The sequence below is a fragment of the Sminthopsis crassicaudata genome, chromosome X (genome assembly GCF_048593235.1).
Source record: "Sminthopsis crassicaudata isolate SCR6 chromosome X, ASM4859323v1, whole genome shotgun sequence".
Taxonomy (NCBI): Eukaryota; Metazoa; Chordata; class Mammalia; order Dasyuromorphia; family Dasyuridae; genus Sminthopsis; species Sminthopsis crassicaudata.
The window spans coordinates 33518951-33538195 of record NC_133623.1 but is presented as its reverse complement, the minus strand read 5'-3'; the positions used below and the strand labels follow the sequence as shown (position 1 = coordinate 33538195).

General features: G+C 36.9%; 1 protein-coding gene across 6 annotated transcripts in view; it reads left to right on the top strand.

Moving 5' to 3' along the window:
* AFF2 (ALF transcription elongation factor 2) overlaps positions 1 to 19245 on the top strand; it is a 524775-nt gene that overhangs the window by 200193 nt on the left and 305337 nt on the right. For 3 of the 6 annotated variants that reach the window (XM_074278090.1, XM_074278088.1, XM_074278089.1), the window contains exon 3: positions 10807 to 11694. The exons of 2 other annotated variants lie outside the window; for them this stretch is intronic. In XM_074278090.1, coding sequence (XP_074134191.1) covers positions 10807 to 11694 — 888 coding nt within the window. Of the gene's footprint in view, positions 1 to 4963; positions 5276 to 10806; positions 11695 to 19245 lie in introns of those variants that run through there. One more of the 6 variants, XM_074278091.1, reaches the window with a different exon arrangement.

Sequence of the window (19245 nt, the reverse complement as noted above, 5' to 3'; positions counted from 1 at the left end):
TGTGATCTTATGAGCCTATCTATGGGGTATTTATAGTACTGTTAGTTGAAAGACATTGGGGCATTAGGGCAAAGCGAATAAGCATTTCGATAGCACAAGCTTTGTGTTAGGCACTGTGCCAAGCACTCTTTCCTACAAGTATGATTTCATTTGATAATGGATCAAGTGTCAGTCTCAGAACCAGAAAGCCCTGGATCTCAGTTCCTGCCTCTGACCCATACAGGCAAGTTATTGAACTTTTCAGTGCTCCAGACATGTCTCTGACACCATTGCACAGGATGTGTAAGCCTGCACTGGTTGAGAGAATTTCTTCAACAGGGAGTTCCCTTTATACCTGAAATCATAGGTCTAGTTCCTCTCTCTATTATACTGTAATGAAGTGAAGGATCCTTTATTTTTTATTTTCTTTATGACCTACTTTCTCACTAACTTTCCAGAACAAATGGTCATCCTTTACAAACCCATATTTTTCTCTTCCATGCACTCCATACTTGCTATGAATTTTCTAAAAAACTGACCATAAGATACATCAATGTCAAATTGAAGATTTCCCACTACTATCAGATATTTTGACAAACTCTGAACTTAAACAGCAAAAATGTTGGTGCCCCATCCTCAGGCTCTGAGGATGCAGAGAAAAAAAGTAAGCTAGTTCCTGCCCACAGCTTAAAATCTAGTCAAGGAAGATAGCAGGTACATTAATATATAGATAAAATCCTTTGATGAGACTCAAATAGATTATCATCAATGGATAAAATTAATTATTTTCCTAAGGTCCCTGAAGCCACTTAGTCCAATTCTCCCTTCAAAAGGAAGGTCCAGGCAGGTAGAAATCTGTTCTCTCTAAAGATCTCCACTAGAAGGAAATTATACAGACTTCCTCATCTCTCATGTGCTTTTCTGTTCTGTCACATTTATTCTAATTATTAAGGCTTCAAACTTTGTTCCAACGTGGTTCCAAAAAGTGCTAATGACTCTAGAAGGTTTTAGATAGATATAGAATGTGTATATATGTTGTATATATATATATATATGTATATAAAATATGTTATATATGTATTACAATACATTTGCGTATATGGTGCATATGTATATATGGTTGTGTGTGTGTGTGTGTATGTGTGTGCACGCATGTGTGCATGCACATTGGAGGCTGGTAGACTGATAAAAGACGTACTTCTGGATTTCAGGGACAAAGTCGCAGAAGGCTACTTTCTGAAATTCACACTAAGCTAACGGGACAAAAAATAGATATCCATCACTTGCAGAAATAAGCTGTCCAAAAAGATGTATGCCAGGTGAGACTACAGTATTTCACAACAGTACTACTGTTGGAGGAAGGCACCAAGATGCCAACCATGTTAAATATATGTGTGAATGTATACATACATCTATTATATATGTGCATTTATATACATATATGTACACATATATACAGAATGAGATTATATATAGCATATATAATTTTTATTCTTTATTTAAACAAACACCCAAAATTGAATATTTCAAGATGCAAAGTTGAACAGAAAAAAGATGGTTATATGCAACACTAAAAATAATACAACTTGCTTTGTTATAAAAAGTGCAGGACAGATTTGGTTTGTTACTTTAAAATCTGTCCTGGTTGTCTGTGTTTCCTTCTGAAATTCTATTGCTCCCTTCTGTATATTTTCTTTGAAATGCTTCAGGGAGTTTTTGGTGGGGGGCGAAGAGTCATGAATCAGCTGATTAAAGAGCCAAACTTGAAGCCAGGAAGACTTGTTCCCTGACATTGATGGAGGGACTTTCCAAATGCCAGCAAAATCATGGGCTCATCACTTCTGCCTCTCTTATTGCTAGTTCTCTTTTCCCACCTTTCCTTACCACTATCACTCCTGCCAACTGGAAAAAGAAAAAACAAATCTTTTCTAACAAGTATGCATGGTCAAGCAAAACAAATCTACACGTTGGCCATGTCTGAAAATGCATTTTTCAGGACATTTTGCATTTCAGCTCATTTTGCACCTTAATTCCAGCACTGATTTTTCAGGAGGTAGGTAGTTTGTGCCACTTTTGATCTTCTGGAGTGATGATTAGTCATTGCATTAAGTGGAGTTCTTGAGTCTTTCAAAGTTGTTTTTCCTGCAATGTTGTTATTATATTAATTTTTCTCCCAGTTCTGCTCTTTTCCTTCTGAATCAATTCATGCAAGTCTTCCAGGTTTCTCTGAAACTATTTTCATTATTTCTTATGGGACAGTAATAATCTATTATATTCATATAGTGTAATTTATTCAGCCATTCCCCAATTGATTAGTACCCACTTTTTTCCATTTTGTTACTGAAACAAGGGGTGCTAAAAGATAACATTGTATGCACAGGTTCTTTTTTTTTTTTTCTTTGATGTCTGTGGGATATGTGCATAGCTATGCTATCTATGGATCAAAGGGTTTAGTGACTTGATCAAAGGATTTAGTGACTTTGTAGGTATAATGCTTCCTTTTTCCTATAGTCCCAATACCAATTGTAATTTTTCTTTTTTTATCTACTGTATCAATTTGATAGGTGCAAATTGGAGCCTAAGAGCTATTTTAATTTGCATTTCTCTATTGAGCAGTGATTTGGAACTTTTTTATACTTATTGATAGCTTAAGTTTCTTCCTTTGAGAATTGTCTGCCATATCCTTTGACCATTTATCAGGTGGGGAATGACTCTTTTTTATATATTAGAATTAGTTCTACTTACCTTGGCTATAAGATTTTTATTATATAAATATACTGTATGGATTTTGTTTTTGCAAAAAAAAAATGTCCCTTAAGTGATAAAAAATGTTCATTTTATTTTACATGATGTTCTGTATCCCTTATTTGGTCATGAGCTTTTCACATATTTGTAGTTGTGAAAAGTATTTCTTTGATCTACTGATTTGCATTTATATCTGGGTCATATGTACATTGGGATATTATTATGGTATGTGGTGTGAGTCTGAACTTAGCTCTTGCCAGTCTGCTTTCCAGTTTTACCAGTATTTTTTTTGTGTGTGTGTGAAATAATAAGTCCTTCCCCTAGTAGTTGGGGTCTTTGGATTTATCAAACTTTCTACTGCTATGCCCCTTTGTTTCTGTATATTGTATATTTAATCTGATTTACTTTTCTGATTTTTTAAATCATTATTAGATGCTTTGATAATTACTGGATTTTTTTGTATAGATTGAGATTTAGCAGTACAGATCTTAAATTGTACTTAAAAGCATTAATCATCTAAACTATTTGGCATTGGTTAAAACATAGATATGACTATTAAAGTTACTAATGTCAAATAAGATGTGGTCTATCTTAAATGTATTATGTCTGAAGTAATGTCCTAGCAGAAGGTTGAAAGTCAGTATCAAAAGCCTAGAGAAGGGAAGGCAAGGGCACAGAATCAGTGGGTGTTTATATCCTAGAGAAATGGATAAAAATCAAAGTTCTGAAGTAGCAAAGCTTAGCATGAGTTATTATAAAAAAATAGTAACCCCCCCCTTAAAATTAAAATACCTCATACAGTTTGCCATATGTAACATCTGGCCTGTGTATCTATTTTCAACACTTCTTTCTCTACTTGTCCCTCATTTTCTCTCTTTTTTTCCCTTTTAACTGCAACAATTCCAAATTTTTGTATGAAAATATATGAGAATCTGTAGAAGTGGCTGGCCTTAAGAGTCAGAAAGATCTGATTCAAATTCTGTCTCTGACACATGCCAGTTGTGTGGCTGTAAGCCAGTTATGTCACCACACAATGCCTCAGGCAGGTCTCTCAAACTCCAATTGATAGACGAGTTTCTGATCTGCATTGCTAGGGGGAGATTGTACATCAGTAGTTTCCTATTTCATAAGTTGATACCTTCTTGCTCTCCAATCTACCCACTCTACCCCACCCTTATTAATGCTAATTATCTCACAGTTGTTGTGAGCAACAATTTTTCACCCTCATTTTCCCCCAGTCTATAACTAGCAGATGATACTTCTTTGATAGGTTACAAATGTGCTATAATGCCAAACTGGGAAATGTTAAAGTAAGGAACAAAAAACGCCCTTCTAAACCACGGCCTTTTTTGTATTTTCAGCAACCATAAAAGTTGTTTTTAAAATGTAAAATCTTAGCTACTTAAGCGGAAATCATAATATAATATTAAATTAGTCTTACAACAGAATAACCCTCCACCCCCACCCCCTTTAAAAAAAAAAAAAGAAAGAAAGAAAGAAAGAAAGCATTAGGGCCAAAAGGATGAAGATTTGCATTTCCTGGAGTAATGACAGTCAAAGAGCTAAAATGGAATGCTGTTAGTCATGAGTCACAAACCAGAAATGTAATTTATGTCCTAAAATACTTGGAAAAATGCATTTCCTTGATGATGGAGAAATTATGATCCAGTTTACTCAGAAAATAAGGGTTGTGAAGGCTATCTTTAAGAAATCTACCAATTATTTAGAAGAGCAAGTTAAAGAACTGTCCAACTTAAAGGAAACCTGTAATTGATTGAAATAGCTAAATTTCATTTTTACCCTGTTTATAAGTGTTCAACCAAGGCTGCCAATAATACCTTGTTCTTTAATAGGATTACTAAGACCCTTGAGGGAAAAAAGAACATTTAGTCTAATTCAGAGGTTGCTATACTGTATAATGAGTGCATATTGTGTAGGTGTGTATAAATGTATTTCAGGCTCCATTGGGTTTTATATCCAAGTGATTTCATATCTGTATTTTCAAATTTCTCAAAACAGATTGAGAGCTATTCCACTCTAATGGTGAGAAGGGAGAAAGTTTACCCTGGCACTTTTGCTTATAGCTAATGTGAACATTGTGGGGGATGGGAATGATTGGCATGATGATCGCCTTTGGAAGATGTGGTTATTATGGGCTTTCTCCACTATATTTCATCTGCAGCTGATATTTCCACTTATTGCATTTGTTGGTGATTAAAATCAGATTTATAAGTATTCTTTTTGTAAGTGACAATTGCAATTGCTACTGGTTGGGCAACCTCCTTGGAAAGAGGCTGTTTTCACAGAATTATCCCAATAATTCTCAATTCTCTTACTTTTTATATAGGCCCAGTCTCATTCTGGTTAGTTTCATAATGGATTCTGAGGATTCTGGATTTCGCTGTTGTTATAATTTTACTTTTTACTCTGACCATGCAGCAAAATCAACAAAAATAAAATCAACAAAAAATGCTTCCTATGTCCCAAATCCTGGGCTAGATGCTGAGGGTGATGCAATGCAAAACAAGACACAATCTTGGTCCTTAAGGAAGTAAGTCAAGAAAGAAAAATGTCATGTGTACAGATAATTGTATTGCAAAATGACATATTTTCCATCTTCTACCCATCTTTACCCTTCTCTATACACATTCTACACTGGTCCCTTTATTGTCCAGACCCTCATCATCACTGTCCCAGATTACTGGACTAGCCCTCTCACTAGTCTATTTTTCTTCAGAACCACTTTCCCATCCATCCTTTGCAGAACTGCCACCACAATCTTCCTTATAAGGCAGGACTGACCATGTCTTCCTCCCACTCAAAACTCTTTAGTAGGGCCTCTTAGGGGAAAACTTAATCTATCATTGAAGATGCTTTTCAATATGATCTAACCTATCCTTCCAGCTATATTTCACATCATTTTTCTTCATGAAGTCTCTGATTCAATCCAGTTGTACCCCATGCCTGGTGAACATCCCCTTTGTTTTTGTACCTCAAGGTACAACCAGGTATCAGGTCCTCCTTAAAGCCTTTACTCATCACCTTGGTTGTTACTGCTTTCTTGGTTCTCAAATATGTCTATAGTACTTTGTCTTATCTCTCCTGTCTTCTTTCTTAACTGCTTATCTTAGATTTATTTATGCCCATTTTATAACCTCCCAATAGACTACAAGCTTCTTGTTAAAACTTTCTTTTTAATTATGAACTTAAATATCAACAAACACGAATAATTCTTTATGTAAAGAACAGAAAAAAAGATTATATGTAAGACCATGAATCTCTCTCCCATACAGCTTTTTGTTAATATATAATAATTTACTTTGACAGTATTATCACTGCCCTGCTTGTTGGTGTCTCCTTCAGATCATCTTTGTGTGTTTTTAAGTGTTTAACATTTCTTTTGTTTTGCTTCACTGATAGTCCTTTTCAGTTCCTTCACAATTCTCCTACTCTTAAAAAAAATAGAAAAGTCTCCCCTCATAACAAATAAGCAAATAAGTATAGTCAAACAAAACAAATTCACACACTGGTTGAATTTGAAAACATCTAATTCTCTAGTTCTAGTCCATCTCTATCAAGAGGTTAGAAGCATGCTTCTCTCTTAAGTCTTTTGCAAATTATTTAGTTGATCTTATTTTTAAATCATTCAGTTGTTTTTCTTTACATTATTGTAGTTTTTTGTACAAATTGTTATTCTGATTCTATTCACTTTACTCTGCATTGGTTCATTAAAGTGTTCCTTGGTTTCTCTGTAGACACCCCTTTTGTTAGATCTTGTGGCACAGTGATAATCCATTGCACTCACATGCTATTATTTGTTCATCCACTTCCAAATTGATGAGTGCTCACTTCCTAATTCTGTCTTACAATAAAAGCACATGATGCTATAATATTTTTTTTTGCTATATAGTTTCTTTTCCTCTGTCTTTGACTTCTTTGGAGTATAGATCTAATAATGACATTACTGGGTCAGAGGGTAGGCATAGCTCACATGTTATGGGTCTAATTCCAAAGTATTTTTCAGAATGGCTGGGCTTTTTGCAGCTTTATCAGTAGTATATTACCTTGCCTGTTCCTTACCATCATCCCCATCACATCCAATAATTCTCATTCTCTTCTTTTGCCATGTTTGATAATTGGATGGGTTTCAAAAGAGACCTCAAATATATTTTATATTTCTCTTATTGATAATTTGGAATTTTAACATAGTTATTGATAGCTATCATTTCTCCTTTTGAAAACTATATATTCATATCCTTTCACCATTTATCTGGGGAAGTGGTTCTTGTTCTTATATTTATGTGTGTATATATATATATATATATATATATATATATATATATATATATATATATGGTTATACATATACACATACATGCTATTTATATATGTATGTATGTATTTCTTATATCTTTTATATTAGACCTTTGTCAGAGAAATTTGGTGCAAAACTTTTTCCTCAGTTAACTGATTCCTTCCTCATTGTAACTGCATTGATTTTCTTTGTGCAGAACCTTTTTAATAAAATGCAAGGTTCTTGAAGTAGACTTTTTCATTTTTGTCTTTGTTGTCTCAGTGTGTAATACTGTTTCTTGCCTATAGGAATAATTTAATAAATAATTGAATTGAATTAAATTGAATGGAAACAAAGCACTATGAGAGTTCTAAGGAAGGAAATATGACTATATAAAAAGTATTCTTTAAAATTCAGCATTATTTTGATACAAAATTATATTTAACTTTACAAAATTTATTTTGTAAAAATCATATTTAAACCTTACTTTAAAAATTATACTTATATCCAAAACCCCAGTTATGCTAAAAGTAAGCAAAATTGGAAAATAGACTCAGAAGTAAACCAGGAATGGTATTTTCATATCATTCTCCAATGAAACTAAAATTAGAACTAGTACAAATAAAAATGCCCCCTCTCTTGCTTCTAAAGCCATACTTATGAGAGCTAGAAAGAGAAGACTATCCTACATTCCACTGCTTGTGTGGGGAGACTTACAGGGAAAGTCAAATAATTAAATGAAAACTTATAAAATGCAAAATGGGAGTGTTGCAATTTCTCCCATCAGCCTGAATATTTCTAGATGGTGATCAACTTTAGACATACATCTGGTAAAGGGACAAAAAGAGCAACCATCTAAGAGTTTAACACTTATATCATTCTTGTACCATGACGTCTCCTTATTTTCAGTTAGGCAGTTGTCTAGAGTTTGACTTTGACTCTCATCCAATGGGCTCAATGAGTAATTCTTGCTTGTTTTTGGTTCAGAAAGAAGATAATTTTTACTACAGAAAAAGAAATGACCCAACTAAGGACTCTCAGTGGAGAAAAGTAATTTTGAGTTAACTATACCCTCTCAATATATAATGTAAATCTCCTTCTGAAAATCAGTGATTATTTTTGCTAAGGAAAATCTGAAAAGTTAATTTTTTAAATCAAAATCTTTAAATGAATATTATACAATATGAATTTCCTATGAATAAGTAAAATGGGAGCACTAATGTGGCATAATGGAGAGAGAGGATAATCTTAAAATCAAGAAAACTTGAATTCAGGTCCTGTCTCTGATGTTTATTTTCTGTATGACCACAGACAAGTTATTTAACTTCTCACTGCTTAAAACAGCTACCTTTAAGACTATAAGTTTTAGGTGACACACCTGTTTATATTAATGAAGGGAGTTTCCACATTGGGGGTTCTCTATATCGATAGAATCTCAGATCTGGACCAAAACAGAATCAGGCTAGATTTTTTAAATTCACCTGCATTATACAAGTTATATTAAAAAAAATTTTACTAAAAAGCAAAAATCTAAACAAAAAAAATGTCTCCAATAAAGGGTAACACCTGAACTGTTCTTTGAAGGAAGCCAGGGAGTCTGTGAGAGGAGGTGAGATAGGGACTATCTTTCAGGCAAAGCCACAGAAGAAGGAGATTGAATATTGTGTACGATGACAACTAGCAACTCAGGAATATACTGTGTGTGTGTGTGTGTGTGTGTGTGTGTGTGCGCACGTGCACGTGCGTGCATGCACATGTGTGTGCATAATATGAAATAAGATGTAGATGTATAATAATAAGATATAGATGTAGATGGAAGTCGGATTAAGGGGGGCTTTCATTGCCATGCAGAAAAATGTATGTTTATACTCTAGCCTTGTTCTTTTGTGGGGAAAATAGGGGTAGATAGGGTGAGGTGATATAATTAGATCTGTGTTTTTAGAATATCAGTTTGGCAGCTCGAGAAATGATGGATTGCAGAGGGGAGAAGAATAGCACTTAGGATACTATTATGCTAGTGCAGATGAGATATAATAAGGTCTCAAACTTAGATAGAGGTTGTAGAAGTAGATAGAAGGGGGAAAATGCAAAAGATTTGTGGAAGTAGGCAATCCAATATGGAGGAGAGGAAGGAGAGTGTCAGGGATGACACCTAGATTGTGAAGCTGCATGACAAGAATTCTAGGTGCTATCATCAATAGAAACAGGAAAGTTTAGAAGAGAGTTTGGTCTTGGATAAAATATGGTGAATTTTGTTTTAGACATGCTGACTTTGACATATCTATAGGAGATCTAGATGGAGTTGTCCATGATAGAGGGTGATGTGAGAGTTCAGTTCAAAGAAGGTTCAATGCTTGCTAAGTGGACTTGGAAGTTGTCTGTTTAGAGATGATCAAATACTTAGAAGTCAATCCATTAGGGATAGCATAGAAAGAAGAGGAGCCCACTATGTTATCTTGGGAGATACCAGTAATTATTGGGTAAGGTGATGATTATCCAGCAAAGAAAACTCATAAACAATGGTCAGACAGGTAGGAAAAAGACTAAGAGAGTAATCCTGGAAGCTAAAAAAGAAGAGAATTTTCAGGAGGAGGTTATGGTTGACAGCATCAAAAATGACAGAAGTCAAGTAGAATAAGAACTGGGAAAAGGCTACTGGCCTTGGAGAGAAGGCTACCTTGAAGAGAACTGTTTCAGATTTTGGTGGGGTTAAAAGCCAGGTTACAAAGGTTGGGGAGGTGGAGGGATGTAACCAGCAAGTGATTATATTTGAGCCTTTTAATGTAAGAGTTTGTCTGTGAACGGGAAGAAAAGTGGAGTTCAACTGCTTGAGGGAATGGTATGGCCAAGTGATAGAATGCTTGCTTTGTAGGGTGGTAGGCAAGAAGCCACCAAATTAGGAGAGAATGCAGATGAGATAAAGAGATATCAGAGTGCAGATGGAGCAATGTTAATACATCATGCATACTTCCAAAAGAATTCAAAGCAATACTTTAAAGAACATAATCTTTGCCTTTGCTTTCTTAAGCAACAATTTAGTTGATGACATTTTGCTTCAAAACATTGAAAAGACAGCAGTGTTGTTTGAGGCATTGTTTGCTGAATAATTAATTACTGCCCTTTCAGAACAAGTAAATAGGAAATCACCATTCTGAAAACATTGACACTCCCAGAAGCTAAAGGCAGGGCCTGTGCATTCTTTGGGTTCTTTTCATTGAAAAAATGGCTTCCTCTTTAAATGTTTTATTAGTAGATGATGCTTTTTAAATCCTTGTATCTTCATCTACAGTACAGTAGAAGTGCTACTTTTTTTTAAGTGGGCTAAACATCTTATATGACAGTATAGATTAGGAAGGTAATATATTAAGAACATTCAGAAGAAATACATTCCAATGCCATTCACTTGAATAATTGGTCAGAGTTTTGCATTACTTTTGATCTCGATAGCAAATGTCACAACTCTGCTTATGATCATTGATGTAAAACTAAATAATTTTCACATAAAAAGTCATAGAAGTGGCATAATGTACAATTAATTAGCTCTCAACTAAAAGGCTTGAAGTATACAAATGTTAAACTTGCCAGTTGATTTTATGAGGCCATTTTGAATACTTGCTTCTTTTTCTTGTTACTTTTCTTTTTCTGTGAAAACTTTGAAGTTGTATGACCATTTGAACATACCCTATTGCTAGTCGTTTGGGGGCATCTGTTTGAATCATTAACATTATTAAGCACAAACCTATTGATTCTTTCTCTCCTTTCTCACCCCCATCTTTTTGTTACTTTAGACAAACAAAGGTGATGCACTTGCCAGCCGCGTCCAGAACACACTGGGAAACTATGATGAAATGAAGGACTTATTAACCAATCATTCCAATCAGAGCCAACTAGTGGGAATCCCCAAGAATTCTATAACCCAGACTCCCACTGAAAAAAATGAATCAAGCTTTTTTCCTGAACAAAGAAACCGGATGATCGTACCTTATCAGAGCTGTAGCAATTCAGCAGCATCAGTGCCTCCCCCGACTTCAGTGACCTCGAGTTCAAGTGTATTACACAGTCATCAGAGCATCAAAAAAGTAAGAGGTGATTGGCAACGAGCTGGTCACAGCTCCACCGTTACTCAGGCAAACCAGTCTGCTGGGCAGCCTAGTCGAATGAAACTCAGCTCTTCCCATGATCAGCCTCAAGGCAGATACGAAGATCTGTTCAACTGTCCAACGGAACAGTCCAAAACTGGAGGAATGGAGGATGCCAGTATGGTAGCAGCATCTCATGCAAGAAGACTTAACCATTCAAAGTCCAGTGGTGGAGAGGCTTCTTATAAAGAGAGCATTCAATGCCCATCCCCAATAGATTTTGAATTTTTAGCAAATGGGCCTATTTCTCCGCTCCCTTCCACATCTTTACTCTCTGCAGCCAGTAGTCTTGCAATTCAAAATTTCCCACAAGGCCTTTACTGCAAAACGAGTGTGGTTCAGCAGAAGCCTACCGCTTACGTGAGGCCCATGGATGGTCAGGAGCAACTACCAGACTTCTCCCCAACAATGAAGCCGTTGCTTGAAATTGAGAGTGGATTTTCAAGTCAAACATTTGGGACAGTGCTGGAGGGAAAACCTAGTGCAACCACTTCAAAGACTAAACTCACAAAGCTCACCATCCCTCAGCCAAGTGAAGTAAGTAATTTTTTTACAATTCTGCATTTTTTTAGTTGACTGTGTTTACAGTCAGTTCTCATTGACCACGTTGAGCAAAAGATACACAAGAAGCTTCAACATCCCAGTTTAACCCTTTCTCTTCAGCAGAAGGGTTAAACTTCTTTAGAGAAAGGGTTAAACTCCATTATTGATTTTTTTGGGGGGGTCTGGACATGTGATTTCATGTCTGCAGCTCCTGCTGCGGAAACTCCCTTCACCAATGCAGATCAACAACTTTCTGGTAACATATGATCTTAGGGGAATGTCTGGGCCCCTGAGAGCTTCAATGACTTGCCCAGGCTCACACATCTAGTTCATGGAAGAGGCTGAACTAGAACGCAGGTCTCCCTGACTTCAAGGCCAGCCATTGAGCCACCACACTGAGCTGGATCACTGGTCATCAGATAGAGCTTTGGAAGATGAAAAGTCTGAATTATACATCCCCCCCCCCAAGAAACATAGTTTTAGTGCAGACTAGTTCTCTTAGTTTATACATGAGATGAAGAAAGGTCCACCACTAAGTTATAATCGATAACAGGTCTTCTCTAGATAAGAAGGTAGCCTAAACATAAAGATGCCATCATGTGAAAGAATGAATTACTGGAGCCAGAAGGTAAAGGCATATTTTAAGAATATTGCATTTCCTCAATGCTTGCCAGGTTCTTTCTAGACAAACTGGTGAAGTTTTTTGAGACAGCCCTGTCCTCTCCAGGCACACTGGCTAATCATTGTAGAAAAGAAAATGAGCTGCTAAATGAATTCAGACCGAAGTGCCAGGGACCTCATGAGCATTGGGAAGCATTGCTTGCTAAAAGATAAGGCTTAGCCCAAAGGAATGACTAGCTAATGATGCAGTGGTACCTGGGGATGACAAGGAGAGGATTTTTGGTGGCAGAGTGGTCTTTGCTAGTGCTTCTCACATCATACCATGTGAGACACTGTCTTGTGTACTTGTCTGTGTTGCCAGCTCTTTAAGTGTTTGATTGGAAGCAACTGGATCCTTCATAAATGACATCACTACGTTATATTTTCCCTGAATAAGATTCACATTGGAGGTGTTGAAATGGGTGGAATTCCCAAAATTCCTGGGATGTTATAGGTAGTTTGATAGATAAGGTTCTTGCTCCCCTTCTACCACTATCTAGTACAGTGTTCTTGGACAAGTTACTGACTCGGTTTCCCCATCGGAAAAATAATGGTGTTAAGCTTGGCTGATCCCTAAGTATCTTTCTACCTTACAACCAAGCTGGTGAACACTCTAAAGATTTCTTTGCTTCTACATTTCAACTTTTTTTTTTGAGTCCTACTCAGAAGAGAATGGTGATTTCAGAGAATAGATCCACAAAAAGGAGGGAGGATTGGGCTGTTGATTGTGTATTTTAAATGTTTGTTTTTCCTTATATTTTCCTTTCTGAAGATTTTTATCCTTGTTGTAATAGTTGTTCACAGATACTTGTTTATATTGTCTGTATCATAAGGTGAAATGAACTTTTTGCAAAATAAATTCAACTCTATTTTCTCATAATTTGATTGTAAATATGACTAATCAGATTGGTATTCTATAGAATTTTGTATGTTTGTAGATAAATCTCAATGCATAATGTGCAATATTTTTGTGGGCTTTCAGTCTTGAAAATTTTCTTTTAAAGGCATGATTTTGAAGAGGAGCGGTCTGTAGTGGGTTGGGATGTAAATTCAACTCTTGTCCTCTCCCTTGCCTTTGGTAGCAGTTTTCACCACCTTCTTCTATTCATGACGGCCACTCAGGACCAGTCAGGAAATGGCACTGCCACAAAAGGGCTCTCCTGCAGAACCCAGGAACCAAAATAGGTATTTGGTCCTAGGCCTTTTTCAACATTTGAATCAAATTGAATCACCTCCTTTTAATAGTATTTCATATAAGCAAAACCTTAATAACACTAAAACTGACCTAGATTTAAAATTTTTTTTCATAGTTTGGCTGGAGGCTATCATTGTGAGGAACTGAATTGCTACCAACATGAAGTCTGCTTTTAAAGCACTGCTTCAGTAAAGTCAACTTTCGTGATGGTTAGCCAAGGAGCAGAGTGTGGTTGTGAGATAAAATATGTAAGAAAAAGCACCTCTGTCTGAGGAATGGATATTGTTGCTAGAACATCCTTTTGTGGAACATGGCTCGTGTGGAATAAAGGCTTAATGAGAGAGGGATGAAAGACAAAATCAAGAAAGCATGGGTTGGAGGAGGGGAACAGGGGGTGGCTGCTTTAGGTAAGTAATATTTTAGAAGGGAGGGGACAAAGAGCGCCTTAATGCTCTGAAATGGAGAAGTTTCTAGGTTTTAGAGAATAATGTGAACCTACCCTGTGATGAAAAGGAAAGGAAACGAGATGTAAGGTGGCCAAACAGAAGAAGAGCTCAAAGTTGTGGAGGTGGAAGTGTGGGTATAAATATAGACAGGGTGGAGTCTTGTGTAGCTTTGTGCCTAATGGAATTTATGTGGCTAAAACTCTAACCAAGACTCTGAAAATTCACCCCATTAAATCTTGATGCATTTTTCAATAGCACTTAAATTCAGTCCTAGGTCCCGGCGCCAAGACTTCCAAGCATCAGGACTGGTTAGTCTAGCAGTCTCCAGGTCTATGGTAAAAACGGCGTGTTCTTTTGAGGGTTTGTGCAGAAGCATTTATTGATGAAACACTCCATTTTTTCCCTTTGCTTGAAAACGCCAAACTCTGGTGAGAGGAACCTGGTGTATGCACCCACAGCATATGTTCTTTTTGGTTCTGAATTCCACTTCAGCAGAGTCTATCCAAAATTGTGTAGATGAGCGGGCATCTGAGTCACACAATCCCAAAGTGTCATTGAAAGATGATAGGGAGGGAGGGCAGCTACAGGTGGTTGCTCTTTCTTGGACATTACTTAGCTTCTTCGCATTTTCAATTAGGAATAAGGATGATTGAGTCTTAGCCTATTTTATCGTGAAAGGTCAACTTTTCAATTGGAGTATTTTCTTTGAACCAATCATTTGTTGGACTATTTTAAAACCTGAAGTTATCGTATTTATTACCATTCCAGACAGCAACAAAGACTGATGTGTTTTGCAGTTGGTCTTGGAATAATTTTCTGGGAACTGCATCTGAAAACAGTAAAAGACTTATTTATATCAAGTGGAAGTAGAGGGTTGCTTGCAGATGGTGTTTTATTAGAAAATGCATTTGTTAATAAATGTAGCTTTGTACGTGATTACATTACAGATGTTTCTGTTTATTTTTACCTTAGGATAAAAATCTGCTGGTGTAGACAGCTTATATACTTTGGTCCAATCTGTCACTAGGATTGTTTGGCAAGTAAATAATTACATTTTCACAAAAGCATCAGCGATAGAAAGGCAGATACATGGCTCTAGTTGCCTCATCTATCCAAGTAATGGTCAGGTTAGTGAGCTCTATAAGTGTAACAATAATATAGCATGCCCTTTCCTCAAAGTTCGTTTGCCTTGGGATTGACTTATTCATTTCCTTCAAAACTGCTTCCTGTTCTTATCATTTAAATGAAACTGATGTGAACACAGGGATTTGGCATGAGCTTTTTCATGACTAGCTTTGTCATCCCAATGAAAAATGAGTGTCCCCATTTGTGGCTCTAGTTGCTTTGCTTTATATACTGAGTAGTGAATCATATGAGTGTAATTAACTTCGTTTATTAGGAAGTAAATAGTAAACTCTAGTCTTTTTACCAGGGACTGCCTAGAAAGTCATTAAATGGTTTTGTGGATTATGGATGAGCCTAGGGAGCTACACAGAGATGATACATGGGGTTCTGCCCAATGAAAGAATGTCTTTCCATTCACAAACAGAATGTACAATCTGAGGTTCTCTGTTGGAGTGCATTGTGAATTTTATTTACAGTACATTTGGAGGGAAAACATCACTCAATTCAAGGTTATAGCTAACTGGTTTAATTTTGACTTAATCAGAAATGACTGCACACCAATGACACTCTGAACTCTTTTACTCTGATTGTAGACATTGATTCTATTGCACATTTGTTTTCATGGATGTGTGGGAGTGAAATAACTTTATGGCCTCTAATAGGATATGCAGCCATAAGAAACCTTAGAGATCGACTGGTCTAATGCCTTTGTGTTACCTCCAAGGGTACTGAGGGGCAGGACCATCTCTTAAAGTCTCACGGGGAGTAGAAGCAAAGGAAGCCCTCTGATTCTAAAACCAGTGGAATTGTACTATGCAGTCATACTAGATAATAGACCCTTGTGACAAGCAATAAAAGAGCAAGTGGAGAACTCAGTCACTGAATGCCTAGTGTCCCTTGTGACTTGGAAGATGCTAATTGGATCCCAGATTCTCTGCCTTCCTAGCATAAAGAAGGATAAAAGTGACAAAGGGAACACTCCACTAGTCAAGCCAACATGCAATAAGGTAGTCTAAGAGTGTTCCTTTTCCTCCTCTTTGGGAAATGGCAACCTGTGAGCTGCGATCAAATACTTATTCATATTTGACATTTTGAGCATCTCAATTCGGTGACCCTAAGCCAACTCCCTACACTGCCCTCCACCTTAAAATGATTGTCCCCACAGAAACAGATGGTTATTTGGGTTAGGACAGCGAGCTCAGTTTTGTCACTTTTATCCAAGGCCTTAACTCTATGCTGGGTATTCCTCATGTCTTAAAAATTTGGGTCTGGGCTGAGTGATCTCTTCCTGGGCCACTTTCTAATTTAGGACAGGATAAAGTAGTGAAACGTAGCAGACTTCTATCAGCCCCTGTTCCATCCTTCACTATGAGGTTGTGTGCTAAGCCTTGAGGTGCGAGGCCTGCTACAGTTTAATTGGGAAAGATAAAGTGCATATGAAATGACCCTCCAAAAAAAAAAGCATCTGGAGAAGCAGTCTAGAAAAATGGAGCTAATGGAGCTCAAAGGCAGCCTCTCTTCCCAAGATGAGGAGGAAAGGCTTCACGGACAATGTCACTTGTGAGATGAATCTTGAAGTTTGGGGAGGACATCAGCAAGGGATGAGGATAATTAGAGAGATTTCAGGACTAATGAGAGATGCCTATTTCATTCATAGCCTTACTTTCCCTAGATAGATATGGGCAGTGAGATCCTTTGAGAGATTGTTGCTGCCACTTTAAGACATGGCCGTGAAGTCTTTAGCTTGTTTTGTATGGTCAAGAAAGGGTCAGTAATGGGGGCCTTTTCCTCCCCAGAATGCTTCCTGAAGGGATTTGTTAATGTATTATTCTGCTAGTTGTTCCTGAACTATATTGATTCTCCCAGTAAGGGCTTACATTTTATTCTCAGCCCCCAATATCAGCAAGAACAGTAAACTCTGGCCTTTTTTGGAGTTTCTCAATACACACGGCTATGGTAGCTTATATCCCATCTTCTTATTATGAAGGAAACGAGCGTATCTTAAAGTGCTGGGATTTTCTGCATTTTGCTTCCTCTTTAACTCTGGCATCTGCTTTTTCAGGAATAGGGATTGATTTTCGAGCTTGCATGTCACCTCGGATAATAGTGGGTATGTGGAAAGCACACATAGCTTGAGCGCTTTATACCACATGCTCACTGTTCTCCAGCTTAGTTTAACAACCAATGGTATCTGGGTCCCGAAATCCTCAAGCCAATTTTGGTCAGTGTCAGGATTAGCGAGTAGTTCAAATCCCAATTTGTGATGCACTTGTATATTTTTAAGTTTCTTCACCTATTACAAGGCTCATTATTCAAACGGGCTAATTCCACATAAAACAGTCAGTAACTATTTTCTGTGGTTCATGTGAAGCCCAAAGCAGACCATCGAAAGGTTACGTGGTATGATGATTAGAGTGCTGGGCTTGGGGTCAGCAGGATCTGTGGTCAGTCCTGCCTGACACTTGCTAGCTGTATGTTCAAGTACTAGTAAGTCATTTCATTTCTTCTAGGAGCAATTTTCTCATCTGTAAAATGAGAAGAATAGTAGCAGCTGCTTCACCCAAAAAGCTCAAATAAATAAATGCCCAGTATACAAAGTGTTTTGTGAATCCTAGAACTCTATGAAAAAGTTGTCTATTATTGTTAGTCTAGTAGCCGGGACAAGGAGGCAACCCAACCCACCTACAACATTTTCTATAAAGAAGCTGTAGAGTCAGCTGAGCATGAAAGAAAAAAAAATACATGTTATATATGTTTATAAAACTTCCTAGAAGTCTGTAGATGCCTTTGGAAGATGGGTAAATATGGGCCACCACCAGCATTTACTTCTTTTATATCTTGACATAAAGCCTTTTATGTTCATAGTTCTTTATTCTGACTCGGTCTAGAACAGGGCTTCTTCAACTTTTTCTACTCACAACCCCTTTTCACCTAAGAGATTTTCACGTGATCCTAGGTATATAAGTATCTAAAATGGGTATACAAATCTAACATTTACTGGTAATAAATCATAATTTCACAACCCCTATATTCAGTTACCTGACCCAATATGGGGTCACAAACCACAGTTTAAGAAACTGGGGTCTAGAGGATACAAATCTGAGGCTACATTTTATGTGAAATGCTGGGAAGATGAGAAGTTTCCTCATAATCCTTTGTCTCCACCCTGTACAAGATGGAAAGCTTCTATTTTTCTCTTTCTTCTAGGAACAGATTTGGTCAGATTCAGGATCCAGATGAGCGTTATTTTTGTCATGTATGTTCCACATCCAGCTGTTATTACTGGAACATTGATTGGCTTAGGACTTCCTGGCCAGTCATAAAAAAGCTCTTATTTGGCATTAAGGAGTGTGGGAAATGAGCAGGTAGAAAGAGGACCATATTAATTTGAGGCAAAATAGTAAATATAAAGGATTTTAGAGAGGACTTCTCTAATTATTAATTTTCAAAATCGTATTTATTTTTAATGGGGTGGAAGACAAGCAATCTTTAGTTGCTGTTTTTTAATACACCACTTTCGTTACCATCCAGAGTATTTGATGATAACTAACAACCAGCCTTTATATTTCCATAGTATTCTCCAGTTTCACAGTGTTTGTCATCTCATTTAACAGAATTAATAGCTTACCTGCAGCATTAAAAACTTTTGCATATCATTTGATCCTCTGTGAAGTATGTGCTACTATAATCTTTACTTTACAGATGAATGAACTGAGGCTCAGAGAGGTTAATTTTCACAGAGCTGGTAAGTGTTTGAGGTGGGGTTTTAAACCCCATTCTTCTTAACCTGGAGTTTAGCACTCTCTCCTTGATACCAGGCTGCCTCTCTTTTGGTCCCTTCAATGGCATGGCTTTGTAAATTAATTGGGGCAGGAATCATCATCCAATGTTTAGAAAGGAGATCAAGTGGCCTGCCTGAAGTCACATGTTGCTGGATCAGAATCCAGATCTCCATTTCAGTCTGTAGCCCATGGTCTGCTTTTGTTTCTGTGGGCAAATTTTCTTTCTCAGCACTTTTGGAATGCGAGAGGAATGAGCTCAATCTAGTCTGAGTAGACATTTCCTTTTTGGGTTCATATTTCATATGGGTTCATATCAGTGGTTCAAAACATAAAAGAA